The sequence below is a fragment of the Populus trichocarpa genome, chromosome 19, assembly GCF_000002775.5.
Source record: "Populus trichocarpa isolate Nisqually-1 chromosome 19, P.trichocarpa_v4.1, whole genome shotgun sequence".
NCBI lineage: Eukaryota > Viridiplantae > Streptophyta > Magnoliopsida > Malpighiales > Salicaceae > Populus > Populus trichocarpa.
This window is the reverse complement of record NC_037303.2, coordinates 3,069,682-3,090,088: the sequence shown is the minus strand read 5'-3', so window position 1 is coordinate 3,090,088 and position 20,407 is coordinate 3,069,682. Positions and strand designations below refer to the sequence as shown.

Sequence of the window (20,407 nt, the reverse complement as noted above, 5' to 3'; positions counted from 1 at the left end):
GAATATTTCTATACAAAGGGGTTTTGTAATTGTTCCTATAATTAATTAGGATTTATCTCTTTTACATGTTCGATTATCTCTTCATACAAATGATATCCAATTATGGAGGATGAAAAAAAAAAACACTAGGCTTAAATTGCTCCATTTATTTAAATTAAGTCATATATTGTAATTTTCAATCACATATTAAAGATAGGTATTATTTTCATTTTTACTTTTATATATTGTGTATATTTTTATTATACATATAACTAAAGGGTGTGGGGAAATCACCGTTTCCCCACACCCAAATGCACTGTAGATTACAATAATAGTAATCTACAGTGCATTTCTTTTTTTTCATTTATTTTTTTAAATTATTTTTGTTGATTGTACTTTTTAAATATTGAGCTGGTTAAAAATTTTGCTTTGTAATTTTTTTTTTTAAAATACTGTGGATTTCTGCAGTGTTTTCCCACATAGTTTTTCTATTTTATTTTTTTATTTTTCAAAATTATATTTGTCAATTTTTTTTTAATATTGAGCTGATTGAGAATTTAGTTTTGTAATTTTTTTTCTTTAAAACATTGTTGATTGCTACAGTATTTCTCCGGATGATTTTTTTTGTTTTTATCTTTTTATTTTATTTTATTTTTTAATATATAGCTGGTTAAAAATTACAGTTACAATATGTGAGGAAAGCATTGTAACTTTCCTCGCAAATTACTGTGGATTGCTATAGTGTTTTTTCTCACGTGGTTTTTTTCTGTTTGTTATGTTTTTTTTCTAAAATTGTCTTTGTCAATTTTATTTTTTAAATATTAAGCTGGTTAAGAATTGTAATTACAAGTAAAATCAAGTTTTTCCTCACAAAACACTATGGATTGATACAGTTTTTCCTCACACGGTTTTTTTTCAGTTTCTTTTGTGTGTTTTTTTGTAATATTTTTTTCCAAAATTATCTTCATTGATTTTATTTTTTTTAATATTGAGTTAATTAGAATTTAACTTTGTAATAAAGCTTAATCATGTGGGGAAAGCATTGTAGCTTTCCTCACAAAATATTGTGGATTGCTACAGTGTCTCTCCACATGGTTTTTTTTCTTATAATTTTTTCAAAATTATCTTTGTCAATTTATTTTTTTAATATTGAGCTGTTTGAAAATTACAATTACAAGTCATTACAAATAAGGTTAAATCATGTGGGGAAGCATTGTAGCTTTCATCACAAAACATTGTGAATTGCTACAGTGTTTCCAACATGATTTTTTTTCTTTTTTTTTGTTTTTTTGTGATTTTTTTCTAAAATTATCTCTGTCGATTTTTTTTTAATATTGAGCTGATTAAGAATTTAAATTTGTAATTTTTTTCTTTAAAACACTGTGAATTGTTGCAGTGTTTTTCCATATGATTTTTTCCAAAATTATCTTTGTCGATTTTTTTTTAATATTGAGTTGGTTAAGAATTATAATTACAATAAAGCTAAATCATATGGGAAAGCGTTGTAGTTTTTCTCACAAAACACTGTGGATTGCTACAGTATTTCTCTAAATGGTTTTTTATTTTATTTTATTAGGGAAAACACTGTAGTTTTCCTCACAAAACATTGTCAATTGCTACAATATTTTTTCTCATGGGTTTTTTTCCTTCCAAAATTATTTTTGTTGGTTTTTTTTAATATTAAGTTGGTAGAGAATTTAGCTTTGTAATTTATTTTTCTTTTTATTAACAGAAAAGCTAAAGCATGTGGTGAAAATACTGTTTCTTTCCTCACAAAACATTTTGGATTACTACAAATCATTTTGTTCAGTCTCTAAGTTTTTGATCACCAACATAACTTTTTTTTTCCATCATTGAATATTTGCTTCATCATACATTTAGTTTCTCTTACTTATATAACGCTAGTTTATAATTATAATACTATCAAATATATTTATTTTATAAGCCCACGACAATACACAAGCATGCCATCTCGTAAATCATATAAAATAGATCGATTTCATGTAATTGTCAATTAGTACTCGTATTCATGCTTGGAAGGGAACATATCCATCGTATTCATTAAATTTAAATCAATGAGTTCATTGATTTAAAACTGAGAAAAATTAAAACTGTAAATACCTAAAAGCATCATTTGTTGTTTTTCACGTGAAGAGTAAAATTAAAAGCACTTTGAACTTGTTCGAGAGAGCAATAACTTCTGTTTGTATATGTTTTAAAAAGTATATTTACTTTGAAAAAATATTAAATTATTTTTTAATATTTTTCGATGATTTTGTTGTGTTAATATTAAAAATATTTTTTAAATAAAAAATATTTTGTAAACACTATATATCACAATAAAATGATCATATTGATATAGTTTTATAATACTATATATATTCAATCTTCACCCTGGATTGCGGATTCATTAGCAACTAACCCAAGATATAATTTGAAATTTTTTAAAATATTAGTTCAAATTAAAAGCTATTCAAAGTTAGATTTTAAAACTAGTTTGATATCGTAATAGTGGTTATTTTTTAAGATGTTTTTCACGTAGAAATACATTGAAATAATATTTTTTTATTTTTTAAAATATATTTTTGATATTATTATAAAAATATAATTTGAAGTAAAAATATTAAAAATTTATTATTTTTAAATAATTTTAAAACAAAAAACAAACAAATTCTTAGAAGTATTATAATTTATAACTATATAAAAAACAAGAAAAAGAAAGCGCGTGATTTTTCTCCCACTATCCACAGTTATGCATAACCCCATAATTGATATTATTAATTTATAAATAAATTTGTGAGCTGGACTTAAAAAACTTTTCCCTCCCAACGTGTAGGAGTAAATTGGGAGTCATAAGTCATGGCCTTGCTTAAAATAATTAGTACACCTTTTTATTGATTAATTTTTTTTAAAGTTGCCATATTTATCTCATCTAAATCTTTTTAATAGTATCGGTAATATAATAATTATAGTTTTGATATATTTTTAAAATCTTTTTCTATCTGCTCTCTCCTCTCATTTAATATTTTTATTGAATATCATTATCTATAAAAATTATATTATCCAGTCGTATGACATGTACAAACTATACTATTTTGTCAATATTTTTTAACTATGTTATTTTATTAATATTTTTTTAAAAATATGTTAAAAATAAAAAATAGCATGACTAGAAAAGGCTATAACGATACCAATATCTCATATCAATTAGAAGCATAATTGTCAGATCCGACTTGAGATATAACCTAATTAGAAACCAAGTCAATAAATCATTGATTTATTAGGGCCTGTTTGAGAGTGTGATTGCGGTTGCTTTTTAAAGTGTTCTTTATGCCGAAATGCATCAAAAAGATATTTTTTAAATTTTTTAAAAATTATTTTTAAGATCAGCGCATCAAAACGATCCAAAATATACAAAAAAATTATTTTTTAGCAAGAAAAAAATTTAAATTCTGGTGAAACACGGTTTGTACCGTGTTTCCAAACGCTCACTTAATCTAAGAATCATCAAGTTATACTGAGTTAATCTTTTTATTCAAAATAATATCATTTTTGTTTTTTATTTAAAAGAAAACTCCTTGAAGTTTTTCCAACCATCTATCACCAAGGTTTGCCTGATATCAATTTAATCCACAAAGTCACCCAAAGCTAACTAGGTTAGTGTTCGAAACAATTAAAAGTAAACCTAGTCTGGTCTTTAAGTTGACCTCGTCTGGTCTTTGAGTTTCTAAGCAGATTGTAGAGTTGAGTTTCTAGTTACCAAGTCTTTCTAAGAAAACGTCTTTCGGGACTGTAAACTTGAACGGGGAATAATATCTTTAAAAAAATCAACCACTGACGATCCAAAGACTACAAATCAAAACATCTTGACCGTTCATATGAAACTTCCGATAACTTAACGGTGGGATGCCTGTTGATTCTCTTGTCAGCACGCCTCTAGCTAGATCCCCCCCTCCTCCGGCGGTGTGGCCTGCCTTTGTCTTTATTAAGAGGTGTTCCAATCGGTGTTTTATTAAATTTTAATTTTTTTTAAAATAAAAATAATTTTAATATATTTTGAAATAAAAAATAATTAATACCACTTTTAAAACACTACATAATAATAATCATGGACACCGTGGCACGCAATAAAAGTTGAAACCAAACCCACATTGGACCAGGTGGCAACGAGCCACGGGCCAACCCAGATCTTAAAAAATATCGCCAATTTCTCATCCTCTTTCAACTGCTCTTCCCAAACAAAGAATAAACTCTCAACCTCCCACAAATGATAAATCCTAATCGACAACTAAGGACTGTTTGGTGCATTTCACATGGTTTCCAATTGCACTTCAGTTGCAGCTGTGCTTGTTTTAGCAGTTCAGCTATTTTTGAAAATATTTTTTATATTAAAAAAATATTAAATTAATGTTTTCAAATATTGTTTTTATTATTTTAATATGATTATCTCAAAAAAAAAATTCACTCTAATATATTTTTAATTAGAAAAAAACTTTTAAAAAAACATTTTGCACCGCATTATCAAATATGCTTGTAGACATGCAAACTATTTTGGATATAAGGAGAGTGTGTTTGACATTGTGCTAGATGTTGTTTTTTAAAGTATATTTTACTTGGAAATGCAATAAAGAGTATTAGAAGCATAATTGTCAAACCCGACTCGAGATCTAACCTAATTAGAAACTGGGTCAATAAGTTATCGAGTCAATCTATGAGTCACTAAGTCATACCGAGTCAATCATTTTATTCAAAATAATATCATTTTAGTTTTTTTAAAAAAAAAACTCCCTAGAAAGACCCAACTAGCTATCACTAATATTCACGTGAGATCAATCTTTCATTTTTATGTGCTTTTTAAAAATATATTTATTTTAAAAAGATATTAAATTGATTTTTTTAATGTTTTTTAATGATTTTGTTGTATTAGAGTTAAAAATATAAAAAATATTTAAATATATTTTAAAATAAATAATATTTTTATAAAGCAATATATACCACAATAAAATGACTAGATTAATATAGTTTTATAATGCTTCACACCCCTGCAAGCATGCGCGCACACAAGAATCAATTTTCACCCGACCCAAGATTTGGATGGTGGATTCATCTTGAGATTAGTTGAAGATATAATTTGAAATTTTTAGAAATATTAGTTCAAATTAAAAGCTAATCAAAGTTAGATTTTAAAATTTATTTTATATTTTTATTGTAATTGATTTTTAAAATATTTTTCACTAGAAAATACATTGAAATAATATTTTTTTATTTTTTAAAATTTATTTTTGACTTTTTAAATAGATTAACCACTGTATAAACCGAATCCTATAATTTATAACTATATAAAAAACAAGAAAAAGAAAGCGCGTGATTTTTCTCCCACTATCCACAGTAATGCATAACCCCATTGGTGAACTCGATCTAAAAAGATAAAAAAAAGGTGTGTGTGTGTGTGTGTGTGTGTGTGTGTGTAGCATCATGCTTTTACCCCAGGATGGATATCATTAATTTATAAATAAATTTGTGAACTGGACTAAAAAAGTTTTCCCCTCCCAATGTGCGGGAGTAAATTGGGAGTCAGAAGCCATAAACCTTGCTTAAAAAAATTAGTGCACCTTTTTGTTGATTAACTTTTTTAGTGTTGCTTCCCCGTCTCATCTATTTTTTTTAAATAATATCCATCATATTACAATTGAAGTTTTGATATATTTAAATTTTTTTTTTCTCTTTACTTTTTTTTTATTTAATATTTTTTATTGAATATCATTATATATAAATGTCGTGTTTCCAATCATATGACATGTATAAACCGTACTATTTTATTAATATTTTTTTCAACTGTGTTATTTTACTAATATTTTTAAAAAATATATTAAAAGCCAAAAATATCATGACTAGAAGGCTATGACGATACCAATATCTCATATTGGTTATGAGCATAATTATCAGACCCGACTCGAGATCTAACCTAATTAGAAACCGAGTCAATAAATGATGAAGTCAATCTACAAGTTACCAAGCTATACCGAGTCAATCACTTTATTCAAAATAATATCATTTTAGATTTTTAAAAAACCCTCCCTAGAAAGACCCAACCAGATATCACTAAAAAACTAACCAACCAGGTTAATGTTCAAAACAATTGACCTGGTCTAGGTAATATCTATAACTAACAGTCTGAGTTTCTAAGCAGATTGTAAATTCTAGTTACCATACCTTCGTAAGAAAACGTCTCTAGGGACTATAAACTTGAACGGGTAATAATATCTTTTAAAAAATCAACCACCGACGATCCAAAGACTACAAATCAAAACATCTTGACCGTTCATATAAAACTGCCGATAACATGACGGGGGGGGGGGGTGTTGATTCTCTTGTCACCACGCCTCTAGCTAGATCCCCCCCCCCGGGCGGCGTGGCCTGCCTTTGTCTTTATTAAGAGGTGTTCCAATCGGTGTTTTATTAAATTTTGTTTTTTTTTTAAATTATTATTTTTTATTTTTATGTTGGTATTAAAAATATTTTTTTTAAAATAAAAAATAATTTTAATATATATTTAAATAAAAAACACTTTAAAAAATAATTAATACCACTTTCAAAATACTACAACATAATAATAATCATGGGACACCGTGGCACGCAATAAAAGTTGAAACCAAACCCACATTGGACCAGTTGGCAACGAGCCACGGGCCAACCCAGATCTTAAAAAATATCGTCAATTTTTCAATCTCTTTCAACTACTCTTCCCAAACAAAGATTAAACTCTCAACCTCCCATAAATGATAAATCCTAAGTGACAACTAGGGACTGTTTGGTGCATTTCATATGGTTTCCAATTGCACTTCAGTTGCAGTTGTGCTTGTTTTGGTGTGGCTAAACCTATTTTTTAAAATATTTTTATATTAAAAGATATTAAATTAATATTTTTAAATGTTGTTTTTATGATTTTAATGTTATGACGTAAAAAATAAAATAACAAAATAAAAAATCACTCTAATATATTTTTAATTAAATTTTTTTTTTACAAAAATATCTTGCATCGCATTATCAAATATACTTGTAAACATACAAACTATTTTAGATATAAATAAAGCATATTTGACATTGCGCTAGCGGTTGTTTTTTAAAATGTATTTTACTTGAAAATACAATAAAATAATAATGTTATGTTAATTTTTTCGGTTATAATTTTAAAAGATATTTTTAAAAAAAATATAAATTATAATTTTTTCATAATAAAAGTTTTGAAAATAAGTTTTAGGCAGAACGATGTAAAATTATAATATATATTAATTAACTAAAATTTTTCGAAACCACGATTAAAACAAAACACAAAATTTTAATTATTTACACCTCACCGCATTATCAAAGGAACACCCGTAGAGCAGTCCTATCCTATCCAATCTCATCTAAATCTATCTATCTAATTTCATTTGCCCACCAAACACACATTTATTTTTATTGCTAGATCCCTTGTGCTTTTGAGATTTACATTAAAAAAACAAATCTTAAAATTAAACTTAACTAGCCCATGATGAACAACACCCTCTTGATTATCATTAAAGCACATAAAGCTTCAAAACAATAATATAAAAAAGGTACCCAATTTCTTTCTTCCACACGCGTTGAATTCTTGTTCTTGTGTTAGGTTTTATAGAATCTTCAAATGCATGTTTTTATTTATTTTTTTGGAAAGTTTTTTACATAAGCCAGAAAATAGAAAAATTATCTTCCGTATTTACCCTTATCCACACTTGTTACTTCAATTAGTACTTGGTTTTTTTTCTTTTTTTAAAGCATCTTAATTTTGTTTTGATGGGTTGATTGATCTAAGCATTCCTTGAAACTGAAACCTGAAAGAAGGGCCGAAGGCGTGTTTGTGTGGTGGGTCTTGCTTGTAATTTTCTGATCTGCATACCCATTTAATAATTAATAAATTTCTGCTGATTAAAATACGCAAAAATAAAATAAAAACGCGTGACTTGCTTTTATTTCATCGGTTTCTAGGGTTTGGGTTAGGGTTAGATCTGTTGTTACAAATCAGTTTGTGATTTTCTGTTTCTTCTTTTTTCAAGTTTAATTTTTTTTTCTTTTTTTTTAATGATTTTGACTTTCGGTTTCGAAACTCGGCTGTAGTGTGTGTGTGGAGTTTTCAGCTGCTTTGACTGAATTGGGAATTACAGATTCTGGATCAGGAACATGTAAGCCCTGACTTGATTTTTTTTTTATCAACTTATTTATTTTTTGCTTGAATTGAGTATTTCAGGAATATTTTTTTTGTAATTTTTGTGATGGTTATTTAGTTTGAATTTTATTAATGATTTTATGGATTTGGTATTACATATTTTCTTACAGTAAATTGTGATTTAGGGTTTTTTTTTTAATTAAAAAAATTCTAATTTGATCATGTTATGATGGTTTTTGAAGTGGAATTGAGAAGGGGAAATTGAGGGTTCTATGTTTAAGGTATTTAATGCTTAGAGCGAATGATATGATTGTCGAGAAATATGAATTGGATCATGTAGATTAAGTATGAGAGATTATGATTTTGTGATTAAGGCTTTGGATATTGTCTGATACATGCCTTTGAGAATGTAAGTTAGGTGTTTGAATGGAAAGGATCACCGATAACATGAATTGCATGATGTTTTTTAACAAGATACTATAAATGAATCTTTTTCTGGCTAATGGGACAATTTAATGCAATGAAATTAGGCTATTATCAAATTGGACTTTTTGGTTGTTGGCTGTCCATAACATGGTTTGTGATTAATAGTGTTGATTTTATTTTTGTTTACAGTAATGATGGGAACTGAACTCATTAGAGTTCGTGTTAAGGAGGAGAATGATGATATCCCATCAGTTCCACCTGGTTTTGAGTCATTTGCAGCTTTCAACTTGAACAGGGTGCAAGATGGTGAAAAACAAGAAAGTAATATAATCAGTTGTTCAGCCACTGCGAGCGCTTCTGAATCATTGCCGGTCAAGATGGAGACGGGGTTTGAGGATGAAGCAAAAGTTACAAGGTCCCTCCGGCGTAGACCCTGGATAAAGTATGGACATTTGGATGGCTGTTCAGAGGACGAGTCTGATTCTGCGAAGCCTAATCAAGTTAGTTCATAGTATCATTGCCATCATTATCTTTGAATTTGAAATGATGTGCAAAGTTATACAGATCCAGCTTCTGAATCTCAGTTTTCACGTGCAAGTCCTATATGTCAACTGTGGATGCCTTATAATCCATTTATATTGCAGAATCTCTCCTCGAGGTCTCAACTTCCCAAGGGAGTGATCCGTGGATGTCCACAATGCAGTAATTGCCAAAAGGTTATTTATTTCTTCTTCTTCTTCTTCTTCTTCTTCTTTTCCTGCATTCTTGGATTAGCCTTTCATGCAGTCTGGTTCAATTAGCTCCATTCCTCTATAACATTTTTTAACCCATGTTATTGTCTAGACAGCCATAATCACATAGATCCACAGACATTTCATTTTGAATGTAATGATTGGCACTGTACCACGTATTTGGCTCCACTACTAAAGGGTGGGTTCGAACTATGATGTAGCTTCCTGTGTTCGCTGGTTGTAAGTGTCCTAGAGGATTGGAACTGTGTGTCTGGCATTGTATTTTGATATACTCCTTTGTGTCTTTTATCCTCTGTTCCAATGTTATTTGGTTGATAATTGAATGTCTGGTACAGGTCAGTGCAAGATGGCAACCAGAATATGCTCGCAAGCCTGACATTGAGGATGCTCCTGTATTCTACCCAACTGAAGAGGTCTACAATGTTGCTTGTTATATTTTGTTTGTCTGAATTTCAAAAAAAAAAAAAAAAAAATCTCCACATCCTTGTTTGTGATGTGTTAAAGTGTGTTCCATGTAAAGACCTCTGAATGTGTATGTAATCTTTTTTCCAGGAGTTTGAAGATACATTGAAATATATTGCTAGTATACGACCTAAAGCTGAACAATATGGAATCTGTCGCATTGTTCCTCCTCCTTCTTGGAAACCTCCCTGTCCTCTTAAGGAAGAAACTGTTTGGGAGGGCTCTACATTTGCAACTCGTGTCCAGAGGGTTGACAAACTGCAGAACCGGGATTCTATGAGAAAGATGTCAACGATGTCTAACCATACCAGGAAGAAAAGGAGAAGATGCATGAGGATGGCAATAGATTGTGGGGCAGATATTGGAAGTATCTCAAGGTCTAATGATACTGGTGTTTGTGAAGCTGAGAGTTTTGGGTTTGAACCCGGTCCTCTGTTTACTTTGGATAAATTTCAGAAATATGCTGATGATTTCATGGCCCAGTACTTCAAGAAGGATGAGAATACTATTAATAAAGGAGGCAGCATGACAATGCTTCAGGAGAACTGTGAACCAACATTGGATAATATTGAGGGTGAATATTGGCGAATTGTAGAGAAAGCAACTGAAGAAATTGAGGTGTGTTTCGTGAGTAGATGTGCTATATGAATGTTCATTTTCTTTTTGTTAAATAATTTACTTAATCATGTTGCCTTTCTTTACAGTCCCAGTTGTCTCCCTTGTTTGCAACCTGAATTACAGAGTGAACTAGAGTCCTTATATTTGTGTTGGCTTTTGTAGGTCCTATATGGAGCTGATCTGGAAACAGGGGTTTTTGGCAGTGGATTTCCAAAAACATCCAGTGAAGTTGGTTCTGCTACAAATGATCGTTATACAAAATCAGGCTGGAACTTGAATAACTTTCCGAGGCTTCCTGGATCTGTTCTTTCCTTTGAAAGTGGTGATATATCTGGTGTTTTGGTGCCATGGCTGTATATAGGGATGTGCTTCTCCTCCTTCTGTTGGGTAAGACCTCGAGTCTACTATTTTTAGATAGACAAAATGCTTAGCTCCAGTGCAAAATAAACAAATAATCAACAAATATATTGTGCTGTTATGTTTCTTGATGAATTTGTTTGGATTGTACTTTTTATTTGTGACTTGTATTAGTATGTGTTATGTGCTTGTGCATGCATGCACTTTTAATACTAGGTTTGGCGTGGATAGCCTCTTTACTGCTTCTCCTGGAATAAATTAATATGCAATATGATTGAGAGGCGAGTAATTTTAGGATTTTGGATAAACAGAGTTATGAATTTTTTTCTTGCCAAATGATATAAGAAAGCCATAACCAAGCCTTGAACTCTTCATCTCTAATGATGGTTAATGAGTTCAATTTTATGGCTAACAACTTTCATTTTTCATTTTTTTATGAATAGTTCTTAATTTGTCCTATAAGCAGGCGTAGAGCCATAGTCATGCATTTATTTTGGAGCCTAATTACTTATTTTTCTCATTCCTTTTTCTTTCACATAATTGAGAACAGCATGTTGAAGATCATCACCTATATTCACTGAATTACATGCATTGGGGTGCGCAAAAAATATGGTATGGTGTCCCCGGGAAGGATGCCGTTAAATTGGAAGAGGCCATGAGAAAGTATTTACCTGATCTGTTTGAAGAACAACCTGATTTGCTCCACAAGCTGGTGAGTAAAAGTTCCTATACCGTGTTACCATGTTGGATGCGCATAAAATTATGCTCTTTACGCTTTTTTCTGGGCATGCCATTTGTTGACTCACCTGCAAATCCTAGTCTTCATTCACATTTATATCTTATGAAATTCTTCTCCTCCTGGATTCATAAACTTGAACTACAGTGGTTAGCTCAATTTCTCTGAATTTTTCAAGGATTGTGTTGATCTTCCTTTTATGGTTCTTTTATCTGCTAAATGTGATATATGTTGTCATTGTTCTGTGATAATTTGTTTCCAAAAGTGGATAGCTTCTGAAAGAATGAAGTTAAACATAATTCAACTTAGGCCCCGTTTGTTTCATGGAAAGTAGTTTCCTGAAAACCACTTTCCAAACTTTCCTGTGTTTGTTTGCCATTAGAAAAATTGGTCAACAGAAAACACTTTTCAGTTAAAGAAAAATTTGGCTTGGTTTCCAGGAAACAGGAAAGTGTTTTCCTTTTATTTTAGGCTGAAAACACTTTCCAGAAGTTGTGAAAAATTTAGAAATATTATATTATTTGTTGATTATATCAAATTTGGTCCTCAAACTTTTGATTGCTATATATCTTGTTTTGAATCTCTTTTCTTTTCAATTTTATCCCTTAGAATTTGATTTTTATATTAACTCTAGTCCTCATTTTTATGATTGTTATTTGCTTTTCTCTTATTATTTTTTTAATTGAAATTTTTTATCTATCAAATTTGGTCCTCGTTCTTTTGATTGGTACTTATTTTATTTGAAATACTTTATGGAATTATAATTATTATTATTTTAATTTCATCTTTCAATTTTTTTATCTGTCAGATTTGATCTCTGTTATTTTGATTGTTATTTATTTTATTTGAGATAATTTATGAAATTAGATTATTTTTTTCAATTTCATTCTCATTCAACATTTTAATTTGTAAGATTTGTTCCTTGTTATTTTAATAAACTTGAAAAAAAAACATTAATAAGTTATTTTTCAGGTCATTTTCCATGACATAACTAAACACTGGAAAGTGTTTTCCAACTTATTTTCTATGGCACTACCAAACATCGAAAAATAATTCATTTTCTAGGAATTCACTTTCTAAAGAAACCACTTTCTAAAAGGAAACTAATTTCCAACAAACAAACGGGGCCTTAGTAATCCTTATGATACGATTTAAGTTCAAGTGATATAGAACAAAGCACGGGAATTTAAGTACTGAAATGCTCTATTTCTTGGAATGCTGGCCGCCTTTTGTTTTGTTTTGCCATCAATGATCCTCCAATCTGGGCTTCCAGTTGTGTCAGCTACAGAGGCTCTTCTTTGGGTGTTCTTTATCTTTTGATTTCTAGTTGTAACTTCTTTATGGTTTTTTTCTCTTTGATTTTATATTCCTTTTATTTTAAGGTTCTTCGATTTTTCTAATGAGTTTTTTGGACTTAGGATAGCATGGATAAAAATGATTATTAACATATGGTCTTTTACCCTACTGCTTTCTTCTTATATCTACAAGAAAACCGTGCCCTGAACTCGCCTTTTCTTTTCAGGTGACTCAGCTCTCCCCCAACATACTAAAATCTATAGGAGTGCCTGTCTATCGGTGTGTTCAGAATTCTGGAGAGTTTGTGCTAACCTTTCCTCGAGCATATCATTCGGGGTTTAATTGCGGTTTCAATTGTGCGGAGGCAGTGAATGTAGCTCCTGTTGACTGGTTGCCCCATGGACAGACTGCTATAGAGCTATACCGTAAGCAGGGACGGAGGACTTCCATCTCTCATGATAAATTGTTGCTTGGGGCAGCAAGGGAAGCGGTGAGAGCACATTGGGAACTGAATTTACTTAAGAGGAATGAATTGAATAACTTAAGATGGAAAGACATGTGTGGAAAAGATGGGATATTAGCAAAAGCATTCAAGGTAATCTTTGATTTGTTCAATGAGACTATCGGGCTGATTTTCATACTGGAAATCTAGTGTTTGAAATTTATTTTGTCTCATTGCAGTTTTTTCAACTCATTTAAAATTTTGCTTGGCTTGCCATGGATCAAATTAGTAATTCAAATATGCCATTAGAAAATATTGGAGTCCTAGGATGCTGTCATTAGATTGGTATTTGCATAAGTAGATTGTAGATTTTGATGCTTGGACTCAGCCTCAAGATGCCATCTCAACTCTATTGTTGGTAAAACTTTTTTACGTAATTTGGCTGTGTACTGTTTGCAGAACAGGCAGATGATTTTGATTTCCATTTCTTATAATGAATTGGGGAGTACTGTTCTACTTTTCAGTTTTTGCTATTTTTTTTCTTTATGCTTTATGGTTTGTGCTACCGGTATCTTATCATTGAGTTATTAATATTCCCTTCCAGAAATCCTGGATGATAGTTTGAAACTGGAAAGTGTGTCATTATGCTAGCAATGAAAGTTATCACTGGCAGACTTCATTGTTATTCTATTTCCCTCTTGACTTTGGATGTTTTTTTTTTTGTTAAGGAACGTGTGGAGACAGAGCATGTGAGGAGACAATTTCTCTGCAATTCTTCCCCAGCACTGAAGATGGAGAGTGATTTTGATGCCACAAGTGAGAGGGAATGCAGTGTTTGCCTTTTTGATTTGCACCTGTCTGCAGTGGGGTGTCATTGTTCTCCAGACAAGTATGCATGCCTGAATCATGCAAAGCAGCTGTGTTCATGTGTTTCGGGTGCCAAATTTTTCCTGTTTCGCTATGACATCAGTGAATTAAATATCCTTGTGGAGGCTTTGGAAGGAAAATTGAGTGCGGTGTACCGATGGGCAAGACTGGATCTTGGACTTGCCCTGACTTCTTTTGTTTCCAAAGACAATGCTGAAGAAGGTAAATTATCATGTTCTCCAAAAAGAACTGCAACTGAACAGGTGAGATCACATGCGTCAGCAGATCTCCATAAAGTTTCACCGGGGAGAATAATATCTGGTGACTTCAGAATGAATTCAGCTGGGATCTGTTGGCAGATCGCCGCAGAAGAGAAGAAACCACCTGAAGATATACCTCCAAAAGATGCAAGGGCATCATCTGTATCTCATAGTTCTTTTCAAGTAATTGAGAAGGAAAATGACAATTTCAAGCTAAACCAGAAAGGTTCTAGTCTTTTGTCTACAAATTTAAGGACACTAGCTTGCCAGTTGTCTCAAGAAGACCCATCCTATACTGCAGGCCTGGCTTCAGAGAAATGTGAAAGGAAGAAGCCTTCAACTTTGTGTAATGACAATATTATTCTTCTTAGTGATGATGAAGGCGATGAACTGAAGCCAATTTCAGAAAGGGCAAAAGAAAATGTTTCTGTAAACCATTCCTCACTTTCAGAGAAGCTATCAATTTCGCATGATAGGTCATGTAATGACAATAAAGATTCAATCTTAACTTTTGCTGTGATCAACGGAGCAGTAAAGAGTGAAAAGAATGTCAGTTTGTTTCCTGATGAAAACAATTCTCCATCTGGTCCTTTGCAAGTGAAGGATGGCTATAATCAAGATGGTGGAAAGGTTTTGGGATTTAATCAACCGAATGGCTTTTGCCATGCAGGTCCAAGCACTGCAGGTTTTGGTAGGAATATTCAGAACTTCTCATCTAATAGAGACGCCGGCAAGGATAACAGGATGGCAAATGCTGGGAGTCAGCAACCACAGCCATGTGGCAGTGGAAAGCCTAACATTGAGGATGAGATGGGAGCAAATGCCACCTCAACTTCAGTAGACAACTCAAGAACTATGGCTGGTAGCCCATCTTCCTCACAAAATAATTTGGACAGGTACTACCGCCAGAAGGGTCCCCGCATTGCCAAGGTAGTGCGAAGGATCAATTGTAATGTTGAACCTCTGGAATTTGGGGTTGTGCTTTCTGGGAAGTCATGGTGCAACAGCCAAGCAATCTTTCCGAAAGGTACTTTGCACATGTGTTTTATACAATGGCTATAAAGTTCAAGAATAGTCTTGTTAAGGAATAGGAAGAGACCTGTATTTATGCGTATTTGTTCTATTTGATGCAGGGTTTAGAAGCCGAGTTAGGTACTTAAGCGTTTTAGATCCAACCAATATGTGTTACTATGTCTCAGAAATACTGGATGCAGGGCGAAATAGTCCTCTATTTATGGTAATTCCAAATAATCCTTCGGTTAAGATTTCCTACTATAGCAATCTGTCATCCAACATTTTGATTGTTGCAAAATATAATTCTCATTTATCTATCCTTAAATATCCTGTGAGGTCTTCATTACATCTTGTGATCCTTATTGAAATTCTAAGCAAATAAAGAAATATGGATGGTGTTTCTCCTACATAGCTTTCATGAGAACTTTTTGGTGATAGTATACACATATAGTTGAAGACATTAAGAATGGGTTTTAAGATGGCTGCTTGGTACTTGTCAGATGCATCTGATTGCTGCTCTTCGCTAATACAGTATACACTAAATTTTACTGATCATTGTTATGGAATTTTAACCAGTGTTTTCTGATGTAAAATTTCACAATATAGCTAACTTTGGCAGGGGCAATACGTCTTGAGATGAAATTAAATTGCAGTCATAAATCACTAGCCCTCCCTAAAGAGTTGTGATATAACCCTGCAAATTCATGATGATTGGTTTTGTAGCTAGTCTTTTGGTGGAAGTGATATTAATGAAGTATATTGAAGAATCCGATGAGTATTGGTCCAATTGGAAATGACTCCAGGTTGAGGTGCTCAGAGTTGAGTGCCCATACTCAAATTCCTTCATCTCCCAAGCAAAAAATAAAATAAAAAGAGAAGTATAACCTAGTAACTTGTCTTTCAGTTAGGCAATGGATTATTGAATCTCGCGGATGGTTTAGATTTGGACCATTGAAATTTTTTGTGTGCAGTAAGTTTAAACAATGAACTTCTAGCCTGGGTGGTTGAGATTGTGATTGGTTATTGCATTGAGATACGCAAAAATTCTAGCTGATTTCACTTCTAACCTGTTGTGCTATGGTATTTTCAGGTTTCCTTGGAGCATTACCCAAATGAGGTATTTATTCATGTTTCAGCAGCCAGATGCTGGGAAATGGTGAGAGAGAGAGTGAATCAGGAGATCACAAAGCAGCATAAAACTGGAAGAACGAATCTTCCACCTTTACAACCTCCTGGAAGTCTTGATGGCTTCGAAATGTTTGGGTTTTCTTCACCAGCAATTGTCCAGGTATTTTTACAGCAGGCTGATTTCCTTACTCTATCCTTTTTTTTTAATTACAAAAGGCAAATGGTCATCTTATCTTGTGTTTCAAATTTAGTTCATTACTCCTTTTCCATTTTAACTGAAGCTCACTAGATTGATTGATTTCCTTTTTTTCATAGATGCCTTGTTTCAGAATGTATGGTCATTCATTGATAATCTTTCTCTAGTTGCTCCAATTAATAACTGCCATAAATTAGGGTATTTGAAAGGGACCATCTTGCACTTTTCAGAAATGTAGGGGCTGAATTGAACTTTTTCTGAAAAATTCTAGCTGCCTCAAATTTGTTATCTTTTCTGTGCCACCATCAAGGTGATTTGGTGGCTAAAATGGTGGTGAGTTGATGGTGAACTGCATGAATTCATAAAGGGTGAAGTCTTTCAGAAAGGGAAAAAAAAGAAAATTAAATCATGTTCGCAATTTAGTTCTTCCCCAAGGACCTATTTAATGACAGTAATTTATTGGGGCTAGTTGACCAATACTTTATCAATATGGTGTTAATTGACCAAATTTGAAACACCGGGTAAGATGACTATTTGCCATAGACACATGGTGGGATGACTATTTGCCATTGACAAGAGGCGGTTGTATTTTGCCTAGTAAAAACTATAGTTATGAGAGCCGATAGCTCTAGGTCAAGGCCTGGGTTGCATGGTTGACCCAGGTAATCCCAACCTTTTACTTTTTTTTTTTTTTAAAAAAAAACAATGTTATTTTGGTAAAAAAAAAAAAAAAACAATGGGTTTTCCCACTAATCCAGCTCAGGCCAGGTCTTGGGTCACCAGGTTGACCTGCCGGAGCTACACTGGGTCTTGTAACTATGGTAAAAAAACATTTATGGTCCTAGATAACATGGTTCTAAAAATTTGTGAAACTGCAGTTCAAAAACCCTGTATTTAATTTCTGAAAAGAAAAGGAAATGCAACTAATATGTTTGTACAATACAAAACAAATATACCTTAAATTTATAGTTTTTGGTTATCCGAGGCTGAAAAATATATCTCCCATGGTAAGAGCTCTGGTAGCTTTCCAACAACACCAGTAAACCTTGTTACAGACTCGCATTATATTCGGATGTTATATCATATCTGGCCTTAAGCTTCTGTCTTTGGATCTGTAAGAAAACAGTTTACTTCTTAACATCCATACTGTCTACAATTCTGGATTTTGATTTTTTTTCCTCAGCTTCAGTTTTGGCAAATTATTTTACGTTGAATATAATTCAGCTCTCCTTTTCCCCCCCTCATAAACAGGCTGTAGAAGCATTAGATAGAAATCGAGTTTGTACAGATTATTGGGACTCCAGGCCATATTCACGGCCGCAAGGACAGATTCCACAGCATTCTCAATCCAAAGCCAATGCAAGACATTCCCAGGGAACATCTGAGGACCAAAATAACAGAAAAGTTCCTGGGAGCCAATTCTTACCTGTCGAAGTTGATACGACACTTGGGGGTTTATTCAAGAAGGCAAGCCCAGAAGAATTGATCTTGCTGAGTCGTGTTTTAAGTGACAATAAACCAACAGCTGATCCTGGTCTCATAACACAGCTTCTTAATGAAGAGATTCACAATCGTCCTAGATGATTCATTAATTTGGTCTCCCAAGGATTTGAGACTGAATTCCACTGCAATTTTTTGACTCTGTAAATACCAAGTTCTCAGCTCGCATGATGCCCATACGTCTTCATCCAATCTGCTCATTTGTTTAGTGAGAGGAAAAGAAAATGATCTAACAGAAAGGAAATTTCTCCTGCATGTCTTCTTTGTGAGGGTTATATGTAGAGGAGAATCGGGAAATTTGTACAACCATTTCTTTACGTGGCGTCTACGATCTTTTGGGGAAGCTTTCCAGCTCTAGAATTTCTCTCCTTGGTTCTTAACACAGTTCTTTTAGTGTACTGAGATGGCTTACAAAATGCTTATGGAGCTTTTGACAATGATCTACCATTCTTGCAGACTGACAAGGTTGTAGTTTCATCATCGAGAAACTGTCCAGTTGGAACACTTGTAGATTCATGGCCATACTTGTATATTTTGATTCTTTCTTATCATAGCTTTCATGATAGAAGTGAATTATCGTTATTGGGGTGCTTACATAACCTGGAATCAAAACTGGTATGTTTCCCCAAAATCTGTTGTTCCTAGCAGAAACTGGAGTGAGAATAGCTCCTAAAGCTTACTGATTTGAGTAGATTTGCCTCTGGTAGACAAGGGTTTTAAACGAAAAATGTTGCCTAATTGATTTATTGTGATTTTCATAGTTATTTGCTAATCCCATTGGTTCGGTAATTGAAAGCAAATGGGTTTGTGTATATATAGCAAGAGTTCACATCCTCCTCTTGAGTGGACCACAAGTAAGAAAAACTCTATGGTATCAACTTATAATTACTAATATTTACACCATTAAGAGAGATAAATATAAGAAAAAAAATAAAAATCATATATTTTACCATTGAAAATTATAAAAATACATTTATTCTCCTTCATTTTTCTTTTTCATTTTCATGTTTATATTTTCTATGTTATATGTATTGATAATTACATATTAATTGCGTGTTTGATATTGTGGTATATGATGCATTTTAAAAATATATTAAAATATTTTTTTTATAACATCAAAGTATCAAAAAATACTTAAAAAATATCAATTTAATATTTTTTTAAATAAAATATAATTTAAAAAATACTTTAAAAAATAAATTATAATACAAAAAAAAACAATAATATAGATTTTAATTTTTGCGTTGCGCCACATGCATACATTGAATTCATATGATTGTTTAATTATGGGGGGCCTAGCATTGGATTTCATCAAATATCTTTTTCTAACTTTAGTGCATTAAATGTAAATAGGACTTAGGAGAAAAGACACAAGCTACCTGAATTTATTGTTGGATGATGATTTTGACAAATCCATCATGCACGTCATTTAAAAAAAAAATTAATATGTTTTTTTAAATCAGTAAAATAATATATTTTTAAAAAATTAATGAAATAGAATAATTTGTAAACATCAACAATATATATTATTTAAAAATACAAACATGTCATGTAAAAACAGTATTATTTTATTAATTATTTTTTAAATTATGTTATATTATTATTATTATTATTAAAACCCTGCTAATAAGCAAAAATAACATTAATCAAACATGGATTTAAACATGCTATTAAATATATAGGGTTTGAATTTGAGTGCACATGCCCGCTTCTGAGGTTGGGTGTTCCCCATATATGTAATAAAAGAAATAAATATGATAATTTTTTTATTTTAATAATTAAATTATTTTTAATATTTTTTTTTTAAAATAAGTTCATCCTACTCTGCTTTTAAATACATTTATATTTTTAAAAAAACATATTTTTTAAAATTTGAGCCATAATGATGATGGAATTAGTCTAGTTTATCCGTATTTTTTAGATATTAGATCTAGTATTTTAAAATTAATAATTCTATAAATTTAATTAGCTTTAACTTATTCCTATATTTTAGGTCATTCTTTAATCTATCATTTTAACAAATATTTTGATATAAATTGATAAAAAAAAGTCCTCATAAAGAGCACAAATTCCACATAATTTATTAAAAATATATATTAAAAATTAAAAAACTATATGGTTATTTTAAATAATTAACCTTTTCCATTGTTGTTTTTTTAAATAAATTATGTCAGTTTTGAGTTTACAAC

At 31.5% G+C, this 20,407-nt stretch overlaps 1 protein-coding gene across 7 annotated transcripts; it reads left to right on the top strand.

Moving 5' to 3' along the window:
- The first annotated feature begins 7,421 nt into the window (after positions 1-7,421).
- On the top strand, positions 7,422-19,018 carry LOC7487182 (putative lysine-specific demethylase JMJ16). 7 transcript variants are annotated; one of them, XM_024591012.2, is made up of 13 exons: positions 7,423-7,577; positions 8,116-8,180; positions 8,780-9,090; positions 9,235-9,306; positions 9,678-9,755; positions 9,895-10,422; positions 10,585-10,809; positions 11,330-11,491; positions 13,038-13,406; positions 13,982-15,407; positions 15,514-15,617; positions 16,485-16,682; positions 17,970-19,018. In XM_024591012.2, exons 3-13 carry the CDS (start codon positions 8,782-8,784, stop codon positions 18,300-18,302), a joined length of 3,804 nt encoding a protein of 1,267 aa, XP_024446780.2. In that variant the 5' UTR covers positions 7,423-7,577; positions 8,116-8,180; positions 8,780-8,781; the 3' UTR covers positions 18,303-19,018. The 7 variants fall into 7 exon arrangements, with proteins under 7 accessions (XP_006371089.3, XP_024446780.2, XP_024446779.2 ...); XM_024591011.2 differs by lacking the exon at positions 7,423-7,577 and adding an exon at positions 7,604-7,863; XM_024591013.2 differs by lacking the exon at positions 7,423-7,577 and adding an exon at positions 7,604-7,876.
- Positions 19,019-20,407: the final 1,389 nt, after the last annotated feature.